A 15,205-nucleotide genomic window follows, 5' to 3' on the forward strand; every position below is an offset into this window, starting at 1 on the left:
TGTCTTTATCTTTGTTTTAGTAAATACTGACATCTCCCATCACAAATGTGTATCTATCAGCAAAGGCTAGAGGCCTTGCTTCATGAATGAGAAAGGCTTGACTCCTTGTGAAGCTCATGGTTGGTGGGATTTACAGTCTTTCATAGGGGGGTACCAAAGCTAACCCCTGCACAGTGCTGGCCAGGATTCCAGGAAAGCAGGAGTTTTCCATGAGTTTCTGGAGACATTTCAAATGCATTCACACATTAGCTTTCAAAATGAAAAAGTGGTGTTACACCACACTGCCCCACATCATCTGCCGCTTATGAAAGCCAGCAAGAATCTCTCATTCTTGGACGCTCTTCCTGGTTACACAATTATGGACTGGAAGAAGAAGTTCTAAAATGATAGACAAGGAACAACAGTGGCATAAACAAGACACAAACCTCTTCTCTCTCTTTGGATAGCAGAAGCTTACAGAATTTCTGTCCAGTATTTTGCAGAAATACAAGCACGTGAACTGTAAAGTCAGAAGTGCTTGACAGATGTGCTACACAGATGGTCTACTCATATACTGTAAATCTGACATGTTTAAGCCATACTGTATTTACTGTGCAAGTGCAGAGTACCCATGCAGAGCACAGTAAGAGACTTCAGTTCTCTCACAAAGCAACTGGCTTCCTGCATATGTGATTTATGACTTATCTTCACACACAGAGTGGTTGCTCCTGGAGCGACATACTGACCAGGCTGTCAGGCTTCTGGAATTCCCAGACGAACAGCCAAGCTCCTCAAGTACCACTCAGACAAAAATAAACGAAGGCGGGGGAAGAAAAGGAGGCTCTGACTGGAACACAGCCACATGTATGTGCCTTCTGTGCATCTGTCTTTACACAAATCTGACTGTCTTAATTATTTTTATTAGAAATAAGACAAGCCAAATCATACTCCTGCGTTTGCTCTCTCCTCCTTTTATAATTCATGTAATGCATTTTATAAGTAATATCTTCTGTGTGATCTCCTACAAACTTTCCCATTACCCCTTTGGGGACTGCAATGCACACTTGGGAGACACTGTCCCAGAGCAAGTGTAATCAGCTATTAAGCGACACTCTCAGATGAAGAGGCAAGATGTACATATCATACCTCCTCTTGCCGCCAGTTCTGAAATATTAGAAAGGAGACAAAGAGCCCTATCTCCTGGTGAGGCTAAGTATTGCACAAGCATATCTGAGTGTGTAGCTTCCCCACACAAAGGTACATAAATAAAACATCCAAGTTTACCTCCTATCAGCAACTCAGTTTATTCAGCTAGCTTCCAAACTCTCAGGGAATGATGATTTTCCAGTTGCTGTCACATATGTTTTGGTAAAAAAGTAACTATACTATAGCGACAGGGACATTTATCATCTATAAAGCAAACCACTGATTTTTCTGAGAAGAACAATATAGGAAAATTGCCAGTAAGAACCAATCAATCAGCATCACAGAGCTGTTTTTTATTTTAACTATAGATGGTATACACAAATCTCACACACAAGCTGACAGAGACAGCTTCATAAAAACAAAGTTTAAAGGCTGTTGCTGTAAACATGTATGTTACCTGATGGAAAAAGGTATGACTTAAAGAACAATTGTGGCATTTGTTCCGTGAACTAAATTCAGAGGTTCCAAGAAGGGCCTGAAAATCCAAATCAGAGTTGAGTTCTGGACTTTGTTTAATAAAGCAAAGACTTAATTCTGCTTCTGCTGTTTTACATTCTATTGTCTTTGCTCAAGGGGAGACAATTTTTCATCTTAGAACTGGCATGCAAATATTTTTGTTTTACCAATTCTTAGAAAGCAATTTAGACTCAGCCGCTTTTATTTAGACCTTCTGTGCTTACCACTGCTCCACCACTTCTTGCCATTGATCACATAACTGTTTCCATCTCGCTCAATGCTGCATTCCATATTGGTGGCATCACTTGAAGCTACATCAGGTTCTGTGTTTAAAAAAAAGAAAAACAAACAACTGGATACTGGTAGTACTACCACCACAAATACAGGGATTTACATATACTGTAAACACACTGTTTTGCTCCCAGTAGAAAAGCTGTTTCAGAACCTCACTGCTGGTGGTCAAAGGCATTCTATTTTCTAATGACATTTTATTCATAGGCAGCTTAAGCTGACTCGCTCTTGAGCCCAAACTACCCTTTATATTAAATACCCTTCTTCCTTTCCTGACATTTTAAAATCCTTTCCCCTTCCAATGTACTACTTATAGATACCAGTCATATCTCTTCTCAGCCTTTGTTTTTCTAGGCTGCTCTCAAGTGAAAGTAAAGTGATTTAAATCTTTTTTATGATGGAACTTGACTGGTTTATGAAACAGGTTACATCAATTGGTTGCCAGCAGTGTCAGCAACGATATTGAACAGGAAAGATTCATTCTCTCTCCTTTCATCCTAAACTTCTTTGTTAGGCTATCTTCTCTCAAGTTTTCAGTGAAAGCATCTTTTTACTCTTGGGGAACAGAGTGAAACAGAATGGGCAAAGTAAGGGTCCAACTCTCTAAGACTGAGTTCTCTCAACTCCTGCTGACACAGGAAGGCCAAAATTTTGACATCACATGTTCAAAAGTTAAGTTTCTCTATCAAAAGTCAAGCTTTTCAGAGGTGCTGAATGCCACAAGATTCCAAAAGTAAAAATGTATACAATGCTGGGCTAAAGACAAAGACAGCAGGTTATGCTGCAAAAACTCCAATTATGACATAATGCAAAACTATGTAACTTTAACCACAACTGTCATACTTGTACCTACATGTATGTTTCTAGAGAATCCCCAAAGCACATTACAAAATGGTAAGTGCTATTGTAAATCCGGTTTCTACAATAACCTATATTTACTAGTACTAAAAATAAATTGAAAATACATGGAAAGCAAATTCTAATTACTGTAACAGTGAGAAGTGGCAACTATCAGATAGAGAGCTCCAGAAGTACAGCAAGGGTGCCTAACTTTGCATACCCCAGAGATGCTTTCATGTTCACACTCACAGACTCAGTGGAACTATCTGCATTAACTGATTAACACATAATAACCTGTGTTTTTTTCATAAGCTATTGCAAAAAATTGTGCCAGTTGCCTGTAACTCTCTTCTGGAGAGTAATTTACCTGTCATGCAGAAACAAGAACTAATCTTCCCTTCAAGGAGAGGCTCAAGCCACTCTTTCTTTTGCTCTTCAGTCCCATACATGTGCAGGACCTCCATGTTCCCAGTGTCTGTAAGAAATCAGCAGGCATGCTTACTTCTAGAGACACACAACTGGTAAGACATAAGATGCCCATCTTTATACCATTCTCATGCTGTAGTTAAGGCACAGGGTTTGCTAACCAGGTGCCTGACAGTTGAAAACTTCAGGGGCAAAGAAGCATTTCCCAGTCTCCTCCGCCATTAGTGCATAGTCAAGCTGGCTGAGACCACTGACATCTGGGAGAAAAAGGTTCCACAGACCTTCTGCTTTCGCCATTTCCTGTTGAAAGAATCAAAGGAAAAAACACTAGCAATAAACCTTCATCCTGCAATGAAGTTTGGCCTGCTACCCATTTTCTTCCTTCCTGCCTAGCATGTTGTCCAATATGTCTGACCTTTTATTTTTTTCCAAATAGTTATCTTCAACAGATACAGTCTTTGAGTTAAAGTTTAGGTACACCCTTCACAGAACTCACTTTTGCTTTTCTCCTCTTTCATTTGTATCTCATCTCCTTTTGCATGCTTCCCTTAATTACTGCTTTCTTTTTCACTGTTCTTCACTCTGTTTCCTTCCATGAAGTCAGAGTAACTTCTCCAACAGCATATAGCAAATTTCCTACTCTCCATGTCAGTGCCTTTGTTTCTTTCATCACTACAGTGCTCAAGAATATTTATTATCCAATACCTTCAGTCTCTCAAGCACTGGTGGTTTCTTCCATTTTTCCTCGGCATTTCCATGTCCAGCATAGTATTTTATTATTTCCTTAGAAAAACAATTAAAAGTTGCTGTTTAAATAAATAGTGACATTCAACATACACAAGTAATTATATGGTTTGTTTCCCAGCCTTACACCTCAAGGAACTAAAAACAAAGTATTCAACATATCTTTCTGCCATATAGTTGGCTGCATTACACATTAAAAATATAATTCAAAAAAAAAAAAAAAAACCACCCTTAATCTATTTTGCAAGATGTCAAATGCATCATGGAAATGACTCCAATCAGTACATTTCACACATGGAAATGGCTTGGAATGATTTAAAACATGTGATGAGAAAGTTGAAGATACAAAATTTTTGAAAGATACAAATAACTGGTACCAACAGCATGCATGGGAGGAATAAACCCAAGAGGCAAACACAGATAAAACTTAGCCTGATTTACTGGCACATAAGATGCAGGTTTCCCATCACAACATTCAGATATAGAAACTAGTGAATCATTTTTAACAGAGCAAAACCACAAAGAATGCAGGTTTTCTTCTGTCAAAATAACTTCTCAAGCAAGGACTAGTACTATATACAACTGTGTTCTCTTTAGTAAACCTAGTATTTTGATAAGTATATTTTAGTAAGGCACAGCACTTCAAAGTTGGCCCCAGAACTAGTTTTAGAATGAAAAAAAACTAGTGCCTAAGAAACTCTCCCTTCCCCCTACCTGTATTATTCTTCTACAAATGCTGCAGGAACACTAAACTGTAATTCTAAACTTCAATTTCAGGTAAACATTTTTTGTGTGCTGATTTTACAATATTACGCAACTCCCTTTATTCAGGGATTACAGATGATCTTTCACACAGCTTTGTCATGAAACAATTATGCTAGTTACACAGAAAGATTAAATGACTTTTCTAAAAATCACAGAATAAGAGAAATTCAGAACTAGAACCTAGAAGTCCTGATTTGCAAGAGCCCTTGTCAGAAATAACTTACAAGAACACTACTATTCATTACAGAACTTTCATGGCTATTTGTGGTTCATTTGCTTGTTTTTAAAGCAAGTACACCTAATTACTTAAAAGGTTTCCTTCCAGAACAATCCAAAACTAGCTACAGACTTTAGAAACTTTGGAAGTTTAGAAACTTTGGAAGCAGAAATTCTTGGTGTCCAACAGATCCCTTGTGATAGGCAGGTATATTCATAAGTCATTTAAATTAATATGTTCTCTACACCTCTGCCTGACTAGAAAAATAACAACAAAACACCCAACCAAAGACACACCCGATTCTGCAACAAACGTCATCTGTGCTTCCACTAGGCTGAAAATTGAACCCACTTTCCAAATGAACCATTTTTAACATTTCACTAGATTAAGAAGTGCTTCGTTTTCCCTTCCTTAATTATGTATTTCTGTGGATATTTCCACTATCTGATTTCAAACCTTCTCTGGTATTGGATATATCCAAGAGTGGGGCTACACTGATACATTATGGAATCATGTTCATTATCATACAAATAATACCTTAAAAAAATTAAAAGAGACAAGGAACAGAAGCATTGACCATTGTATGGTTAAAAACAGCAGTTTCTTTTCTGAACTGAAAACCCAGAGTATACTTCCCTCTGATGCAAAAAAACAAAACCCTAATATTTTTAAAATAGATTTATGGAGTCACACAAAAAGGCAACATGCAATCATGGAAGTTGTGCATGAATACTTTACAGAGTATTACATACATGTCCAGAATAACAACACCTCAGGATACTTCCAAATATAACGAAAAGAAAAAAAAAAAAAGTTACCCTATCCCATCATATACTGAATAAAGGCTGAATAAAGCAATAGGCTAGAGTTACAGGAACAGAAAAATCAGGGGAAGGACATGCTTGTCCACATCTTAGTTGAAGAAGACTCACTTCCTCTAACTTAATTACAAAGTTTCTAACAAGAGATCTGAAGATAGCCATGGTGTAATGGAGTGAGCTACAATGAGCACAGAAACATTGGTGGGCATAATGCAATACTTAGTATAAGGCTATCTCATGAAACTGCATTCTGGCTACTCTCAATTTCTGAGCAACAGAAAAGAAGTTGTGTAATACATTCGTAAATTTTTTTTTTTGCCAGATCTGGTGTCCATGACAACACCAGAATTCACAGATATAAGACTTTCAATAAAGGTTCTCAGAGTACATTAAAAAAAGGAAAAAGAACAAATATTAGAGAGGCTAAGCATCCTAACCACAGGGACATTCTAAATCAATTAAAATAAAAGGAATGCAAATGTTAGGCTCCTTGTGTCATGATTTTACTTCTTCCTTGGAACTGAAAAGTAAAAAACCTTAAGAAGAAAGTGAAGACAAAAGTCTGGAACAGGATTTAGAATTTATGAGATATAAAACAGTGTGAGCTCACTAAAGAAAGTAACACAGCACCTGTGTGCATGCACAACATCAGAAAGAAAAATGCATCTTTGCACTTAGTACATAAGAGTTCTAGGTTTTTGTTAGGACACGATGGTATTAACTATGAGCAAAGTATTCCTCTGCTTTTAAAAGCAACTCTTAGCATTTATTAACAACACATACAACACTTCATTTCTTCAAGAAGATTCATGCAGACAATAATGACGTATGTTAATATTTTGCAAGTACCACCACAAATATCACTGAGTGAAAAACATTGCTGTTCCAAAGGAGAAAAGAAAAAGGGGGGGGGGGGATGACTTCTATACAACATTTTAGATTTTTGTAAACTCTACTTATAAAATGGTCATTTATAAATAAGCTTACTAAAAGCTTTTTACCTTCTCAGCTGGATATACGTGCTGTGTCAGGAACTGCTTTACCTTCAGCAGAATTTCTTTGCCTTTCCTACTTTGATGGAACAACTCTCCTGAACTTTTGTGATGTGCTCTGCTACTGAAAGATGATCTAAAGAAAAACATGCAATGGAGCAACAAATACAACCAAGTTTTCCCTGATAACAATATAAGCTGCCTTATACAGGCATTCAAATAAGTGAAGGGGTTGCAAGAGCTTTGCCTGACCTTATATCAGTAGTTTAGATCTCTCTTACCTTTTTGAGAGCTCTAACCCTCTTTCTGCCAAAGGCTTCACCATCTTAGCAAATTCATGACTATTCTCTGCAGAAGCATTTCCAAGGAGATATCTAGCATATACACCCTAAAAATCAAAAGGAAAGGCATATATGGCATAATTATGCACTTAAAATTGTCCCTCTTTTAGATAGGTGATTTCTTCAGCTAGGTAAGTAAAACTTAAATGCACATAGCAGGAAAAACATTAGCAACCAATGTAGTTTTATGAATTACAGACAGAGTTCACTCGCATATGTTAGTATTACTTTTCGTCCATATTCGATATAACGGAAAGGCTTGACCAGCAAAAGAAAAACATACCCCAGGAAAACTGAACTAAAGGAAACCCCACAAAAACTAGCAGAGTAAAAAAAAAAAAAAGAATGTGTCTGCACATGATACTGCAAGCAAGCCCAGCCTGTCCTTAAGCCAACTGACACCAGTATACATATATGATTATCATCTGCAACTACATTAACTGCCCACACATACACTCTAACTCCAAATTAATACCAGGAAGTTTATGACATGGTTGCTAAGCTGTTCTCATGCTGCAGCTTCTCATAAAACTGTATTCATGTCCTACAGTGGCTGAAAATTTAACGAACAATTACTTCTGTTGACAATGAACCAATGAAACTTATTTTCCCCTGCAATCACGTCAAGACTGGGCTACTACATGGCTCATAATAAGCTGAGTTGACACAGCCTCCTTTTATCTGTAGGTAGCAGCAAAAAGATCTAACTTTCATATCATGCTATCTACTTTCATGAGAGCTGCAGAAGCTTACTAACATCTTTGTGTCACGTGGGATTTAAATTAGCCAGAGAGTCCAGAAAGAAGTCCAAATGACAAGACTGCCAGCACACTGGCACATCAATCACAGAAATCCACACATCCACTTTTTATTCTTCTTTAGCCTGCTTTCCTAAGAATTTAGCTACATCTAAGACAAGGTACTTCATGCAGCAGGAATTCCAACCTAGAGAGTTACCAGTCATAACCATGTAAGCTGCTGCTTCTAAAGGAACAAATCGATGTACAATGTTTTCAGCTATTTCTAAAACACAATTCCTATTTTGAAGAAATACTATCTACAAATATTCATGATAAAAATATGCAACGTTTCACAAAATGTCAGTGCATGTATTACCTGGAATATTCCTGCCATTTTGAAATATGATAAAGCAAGAAAAAAATTCAAGTTGGAAAAAGTAGTGCTAATACCCCGGCAGTGGCAGTAAATGGAAATCAGTTCTTCAAATGAAGGAGTTTCTACAAAACAACAACAGAATATTTTAAAATATTCAACATTTTCTAGGATTTTTCCACCTTATTTTTCAAACATTTGAACAGCTTTTTCAACTTTGTTACCTTCAATTTACAGAGAAAAAAACAAAAACAAAAAAACCCCATGCTTTATCATCTCTTATGAGCTAAGTGATATATGAACCAAAACAAAATAGGATTTGTCTGAATTCCAGCCAAGCATAACACTTCCTACTCCCCATCCCATCCCAGCCATAAAGTGAACTGCACCTTTTTTTTTTTTTTTTTAAAAATAAGCTTACATTTAAGTAAGTTTGTCTCCAGTACCTCCAAGAAAGCTTCAAAATAACCTTCTATGGAAGTAACATGCTGTGGATTAGCCACAGCATATTACAACAGGATTACCTGTTCTAATAAACCTTACTAGCAGTACATTTCCTGCAGTGAAGAAAACTATGGAGAAGCTCTCAAGTGCAAAATGATTTCCTCATTCATTTGACATTTTATTGTTGTTTACAAAGATAACACATCAAATAGAAATCAATGTTAGAATTCATTTTGACAAAAAAAATTACAACTTCATACCTACAGTGTCTTTAAAACGAAAGACAGTTCCTTCACCCAAGTCTTTAACAGATGTAGGCCAAAAGTAGAATGAAGTGGCATATGCTAAATCTGATAAAGGATGACCAGCAGTTGAAAGCTCCCAGTCCAGCACTGCCAAAACACGAGCCTTAAATAAAAATAACAGCTTCTCATGAATGAGTGTACAATGTTGAGTACAAGTTTAGGATCTACAGACAGTTAACATTCACACAGTGGTAGAAAAACATCCATGTTAACAATAGAAACTCATTTTATATTACATACCTTTGAGTAATGGTTTTCTTGTCAGAAACTTCTAAACTGTTCTATTCAAAATATGCTTGAAATACAATATCCTGAAGAACTGTAAAAGTACTGATAGGTTTTTTTTGTTTCTAGTCCTTCATAATGTCGCACAATTGGTGATGAATTCTTATAATCTAGCTGTCCTGTAGTCCTACATGACCACACCAGTCTATGCACATTCCATCATTACTAATGATCTTGAACTAGGTACGAAAGGCTGTCCTACATGGCCATTCCTGCATATACAGGAATGGTTTCTATGGACTATTTAAAATTATCTATCTACAGTTTGGTCAGTTCTTTCAGCCGCAGCAGGAACTGTCAACTACAACTGAGTCTGCCAGAATCTCTGCTCAAGGAGTCAAACAGCGCATTTAAGCCTACAGATAGTGACTCTCAATTGGTCTACGTACAACAGAAGCTGCTTATAGGAACTGCTGGGATCTGCTGCTTTGCTATGAAGCTGGGTAGCAGCTCAGTCAGTCACCTTGTCTCAAGTCAGTCCTCTGTGTCATTTCTCTGGAGACTGTTGGGAACCTTCTGGACCATGCAGGGAACAGATGACAAAGAGCGCTCGGTATGCACACAAACACAGCCCTGATATCGGCTACACCACAACTATCACTATAGAGCAAGCTGATTTCATCCTTATAATCACAACTGTATCTTAAATTCCACAGATTTTGCCAAAATAAACTCTAATCATTTCATCTCCCAATAGTTCTATAGGAAGACTAAACAAAAAAATACATTAAGGTGGCTATTTTATTGATAACAAAACTGCATATGTTTTGCTCCCGATTACAAAGAGGCATCAGAAACAGAATAAATTCAGAATTAATTCTAGGACTGTCTGACACCTCTTGCCTTCTCATCAAGAATAGCAAAAAAAAAAAAAAAAAAAAAAAAAAAAAAAAAAAAAAGAAAAAAAAAAAAAAAGAAAAAGAAAAAAGACACCCACACACCTCAGAATGTGTATATTCTGTTTTAAAAAAAATGGTTAACTTATGAGTTAAGGCTGCTAAGCCTGATAAGGTGGTCATAGTTCATTTTAAAATTATTTTCTCTAGATCATAAAAGGGCAATATGTCCCTTAAAGAAATCAACCTACTACATAGATCATATTTTAAAGTCCAAAACCCTACCTATATTCTGCAGGTATTGCATATCTTTTGCTCACAACAAAGCAAATAACATGGAAAGAACTATAATGAAAATGTGATTATGTCGATATACAAGTAACACAGTATTTCTACAAACTAGAAAACCTCTCTTCCTTTCCTTTAAAAATGAATGAGGAACATTAATGGTCTCTGTGATTTACATGTGTTCCTTAATTAAGCAGCTTTGACAAATTTTTCTTTGTTTCCACTGATATTACATATCATGCATTTAGATCCTTTTCCAAAAGCCATTGTGGTCAAGCCCTACTGCAGATTTCAAGGGGTTTTGGATCAGATGCTTACGTGGTTTAATGAAGTGAGCCTTCAGCACATTCTTAATTTTCACTGAACCCAGTAGGATTTATATACATAAATGTTTTGTTTCTGGACTTTGAAGTAGGGACTAGAGCTAATGAATGATTAGGAGTAACTAACTCCTGCAATGGAAACCTGTACTCTATTAGGTACCTAAACTCCTTGCACAGCACATGTGGAAGTTCTCTACCCTTCCTTTCTAAGATGTAGAATATCAGTACACAAAGGACAGAATTATTATTTGCACTATGATTTGCAAAGAAGAGAGTCAAGCAGTTTTGATGACTCACAGCTAAGACAACGAATGGGTCGATACCCATGGTGCACTTATTCTAAGCAGTCCTTACACTGACATAGAGCCAATCATGTACTAAAACACCTATGAAAATGTCCCATTAACTGGCAGGGCTACAAACAAATGGAGGACCAACATGTAGTACTAAACATGTATGAGTAAGTCTCAAATACCTCTGTTGGGTGGAAGATGATGTTATCTATTCTAAAATCCCCATGAATCAGTGTTTCTTCATTATCATCAGGTGGCAAGTTGTTTGCTAACCACTCAGCCAGCTGGTTCATGGCAGGGATATCCGTGTGAGCAGCTGCATCATACTGTCTTTTCCAAGTTGACACCTAAAAACATAAAACACTTCAACAGGTTTTTTTGAACTGACTGACAAGTTTTTCAAAAGCGCAACATTATGAAGCCCATGCTTCTGGGCTTTGACTATGTTACCTGTAAGTTCAATAAAACCCAGTAGCTTTGCACTTGTAAAGAATTGCGAGATTAAAAAAATTCAACAAAGACTGTCTCTGTTTCTTACTTCAATCTTATTTATGTAGCCCAAATCTAGTGTTATACCAAAAGTGAATGAATACCATTCACCACTTACAGCATTACAAAAGTGATTTGAACGTAGCAATAACTTCGCAATGTGCACAAATAATTGAATTAAGTGAAGCTGTTTCGTAGCTTAAATATGATCGTCACTTTTAAAACACATGAATATTTTAGCTTGCAATTCAAATCTTCAAGGACTTGACAAAACAATAATGTCTGAAGATCTGTACCTGTCTTCTGCAGTATCCTGGTCCTCTACCATATCCCTGGAGACCCAATGACTGCAAATCAAAAGAGTGCAGCAGGGCCAAGGTTTCTATCATTGCAATATACAAAGCAGAACGCTCTGCTGGGCCCACTTCAGGCAGCGAGAGGTCTCGGAAGATGCGACCCTAGAAACATCATAAATCAGATATTTTGTGGGATATATGCATCAGGAGGAGAGAAGTAAAGCTATACATTTCAGAAGCAATGCAGTGAACTAATCCACCCTGTGCAGTCAAAAAAATCTCTTCTTTATTTAGTTTCTTTCTGGCCCAGTACAGGTGAAGGGATTCACAGGAATGCCAAGTTATTTGTGTGCAGGATGTCCATTGGAAGCTGAGCCCTGAGGAGGAGTTCAATATGGAATGAGCCAGGTAGGCCATTCCCATCAATAGCCAAAAAAAGCAGCTCGTCACCTCCTGGTTCTTCTTCTTATGGCTGGGGTCACACAGTAATTTAACACAGAAGTCATTGAGCTTCTGGATACACAGTGTCACTGGCTCTGACAAAGGGCCTGGGTTCCTCTACCCCCCAGCAGGCTTGGAGAGGGGGGGCTATGAAACCAGGAGCCTCAGAGACAGAAGCAAAACAGCAAAGCTGAGAAAATTGCTCTGCTGATCCTCACTGCCAGGCCCCAGTATCAGGACAGAGATCATACTGCATTACAATCTTTCATGTTGGTAGACCAACCTGCACATGCTGCATTACATAAAACTCCGTTCCAATGACAGAAACATCACTGCAGTACAACAGGGGCTCAGGGACTGGAAATCCAGCTGAAAACAAGGCTTTCTGCACATGATATTCTCTATCAATCTGAAGAAGATACAGAAACCTAGGTTCAGTGAAAAGTTCCCAAACATAAATCATTATTTTACTGAGTACAGTGAATGACAATGTATCCTCTCTAATGCTTAGTTATGCATATAACACAGAAAACTTGAAATGATCTCATTAATTCATTGCATTTCTAGACAGATACTCAATAGTCACTGAAACATGCTGCACCATCATTTATAGGACTTAAACACCTACAATAAAAAGTGCTTGGAGCTTGCCAAAGCTAGTTACTTACCTTGTGAGCTCTAGGTAGAAGGGGACCATGAGGCTTCTTCCTGAGTACATAAGCCTGCCCATCCTTCTGGAGATAAAAGGTTGGATTTGACTGGCCTGAGCTACAAATAAGAAGATTTAAATTACTTATGAATTCAAGTTTGCGAACATTTAACATAAACAATGCAAAGTGCACTGTGACTTGGCCTGAACAAAATGGCAAGACACAGGAAAGTTCTTCTCAAGAGTTTTCTTTCAACTATAACCTTACAGAGATGCTAGCGATAGCCTACAAAGTCACAAGTTCTATTGCCACGTATAAGAAAGATGTCTTCTTTCACTGTGGAAAAGTCACAATTACACAATTCGTTCTCTTGTGAAAGGAAGATAACCTTCACCCTTCTCACCAAAAGTCATGATGAATGCTTTCAAGGCCTGCAGTGGATGGACGGTATTAACCTTAAAGCTACCCAATTTGGAAGAAGTTAAACAGAGCAGAATTCACACTAATCCATAATTGTATTCCTCCTTTTGGTGAGCTGCAGTTTCAATAATGCAGATGTAGAGAAAGCTCTCTAAATAACTGAGGAACTCTAGTACCAAGGCTCACTGAATGCAAGCCTTTTCATCTGTTTACATACATAAGGCACTGCCTAAAGCAGCTCTGAAGTTTTAAAGAATGAATGTTGCGGTGATGAAGAATTATAGAAATTAGACCTTTCAATCACATACACAGGTAGAAAAGAGCATTCTAGATAAACCCTTCATAACACCTCGATCCTCATTTTCCACAAGGCTGAGGAAAATGAGCTAATCCATATGCTGTCCTCTCCTCATTCTGGATTATTTATAAGAATCATTCTGATCTAGTCCAATAACAGATTAAACAACTATTGGAAAATCAAAGTCAAGCAAGCTTTTACCCTCGCACTCCCTAGAAGGCTTCTGTTTCCCTGAGCCAGCCAAAGGACAGTCCATATCAGAGTTTAGCAGGTGCACCGTGCAGACAAATACTCTACTGGGCACAATAAAGTTTTGGATTGATTGAAACCTTGAAGTGAAACCACAAGATGAATAAAGTAGTAAAAGCATAAATACTGACAATTTATTAGCAGAGTTTACTACTAGGTGCTCTCCTGAGGTCCCTCCTAAAGTCTCTTGGATCAAAGTACTTGTGAAGATTCAAGTAAAGCTAAGGATTCAGTGGATGTTTTACAGGTGCATCAGAAGACAATGGAAAATTGTGTTAGTGATGCTTCTTAGAAATGGCTGAAGATAAAGTGATTGAGGTCATGTTTACTGAGTAATTAAAATGTATTTTCAGAATCACTCATCTTCCTAATAGCTTCTAGTTTGAAGTCATATAACTGATTTGCTGAACCGAAGGGAACTATATCTTCTTTGAAACAGGGTTTTGGAGTCTGAGGGGCACCTCACAGAGGCAACACATTGCTCTCAGGGCACCAAGGAGGATCTCAGCACAGCGCTATGCTGTGCACCTGTATCTGTTTTTTAAATTGACATCTTAATCCACTTACATGCTCCTGAACGTTATTATTTGCTGAGTAAATAAAAAGCAAGCAGATAAACCACGACTGATAAGTAGGTGAGAGGCAATAAAGCAATTCCACCTGTACTTAGGTAGAGTGAACCACGGAGGGTTTCCGAGGACTGAAGAGAGTCCACCCAAGGCGTCATCTGTTTGTACTAACGCACCACCAACCCTGACCGCAGGTGCCACCTATGTGAAAGGTCACCTCCTCCGCCACGGCAAGCTTTGGCTTCTCCAGCGCTGCAAACGGTGAACCGTGACCCCGAGTGCGAAGGCGGCCCGCCGTTAGCCATTCCCACGGCGCGCAGCCGTTAACTCCGCCCGACGGCCTCCCTCACCACCCGCGGCAGCTGCCCCCGCGCGCCTCGCCAAGCGGCGGCGACACGTCTCGGGCTCCCCCTCAGCAGCGCAACGCAGCGGCGTCGGCGCGGGGATGCCGCGCTAACGGCCGCTGCGCCAACGGCGTCGCCGCGCGCCCCCCACTCGAGCTCGGCGAAAGAGAGCAGCCCGGCCCTTACCTGTACTGCCGGACGGCAAGAGCCGCGGCGGGCCGCCGGGAGAAACCGGGCAGGTAACGGCAGAGGTAGCGCTCCAAGCTGCCCTGGTCGAAGCGGTGCTGCGGCCGCACGTCGGTGGTGCCCCGCTCCGCCGCCATCACGGGCCCCGCCCCAGGTCGCCGGGGCAGCCGCAGCCGCCTCGGTCCGTCCAGGAAAGCGCTCCCCGCCGCCAGGGCTCCGAGCGGCTGATCCCGGGAGGTGGTTACCCGCCAGTGCGGAAACCGCCCAGCCTGGTACCCGCCTTGCGCCCCGCGCCGCG

At 39.2% G+C, this 15,205-nt stretch overlaps 1 protein-coding gene across 1 annotated transcript in view; it reads right to left on the reverse strand.

The window, feature by feature from the left end:
- The window catches only part of ACAD11 (acyl-CoA dehydrogenase family member 11), a 32,987-nt gene extending 17,798 nt beyond the window's left edge, over positions 1–15,189 (reverse strand). Inside the window, exons 1-13 of the mRNA XM_026094054.2 lie at positions 14,908–15,189; positions 12,860–12,959; positions 12,475–12,600; positions 11,751–11,912; positions 11,148–11,312; positions 8,896–9,043; positions 8,195–8,316; positions 7,019–7,125; positions 6,747–6,873; positions 3,904–3,981; positions 3,360–3,498; positions 3,140–3,247; positions 1,866–1,964 (exon numbers count right to left, since the gene is read on the reverse strand). Of these exons, the coding sequence (XP_025949839.2) occupies positions 1,866–1,964; positions 3,140–3,247; positions 3,360–3,498; positions 3,904–3,981; positions 6,747–6,873; positions 7,019–7,125; positions 8,195–8,316; positions 8,896–9,043; positions 11,148–11,312; positions 11,751–11,912; positions 12,475–12,600; positions 12,860–12,959; positions 14,908–15,044 (1,618 nt within the window). The 5' untranslated portion in view covers positions 15,045–15,189. The remainder of the gene's footprint in view (positions 1–1,865; positions 1,965–3,139; positions 3,248–3,359; positions 3,499–3,903; positions 3,982–6,746; positions 6,874–7,018; positions 7,126–8,194; positions 8,317–8,895; positions 9,044–11,147; positions 11,313–11,750; positions 11,913–12,474; positions 12,601–12,859; positions 12,960–14,907) is intronic.
- Positions 15,190–15,205: the final 16 nt, after the last annotated feature.

Source organism: Dromaius novaehollandiae, chromosome 2 (assembly GCF_036370855.1).
Source record: "Dromaius novaehollandiae isolate bDroNov1 chromosome 2, bDroNov1.hap1, whole genome shotgun sequence".
In the NCBI taxonomy this organism is placed as follows: Eukaryota; Metazoa; Chordata; class Aves; order Casuariiformes; family Dromaiidae; genus Dromaius; species Dromaius novaehollandiae.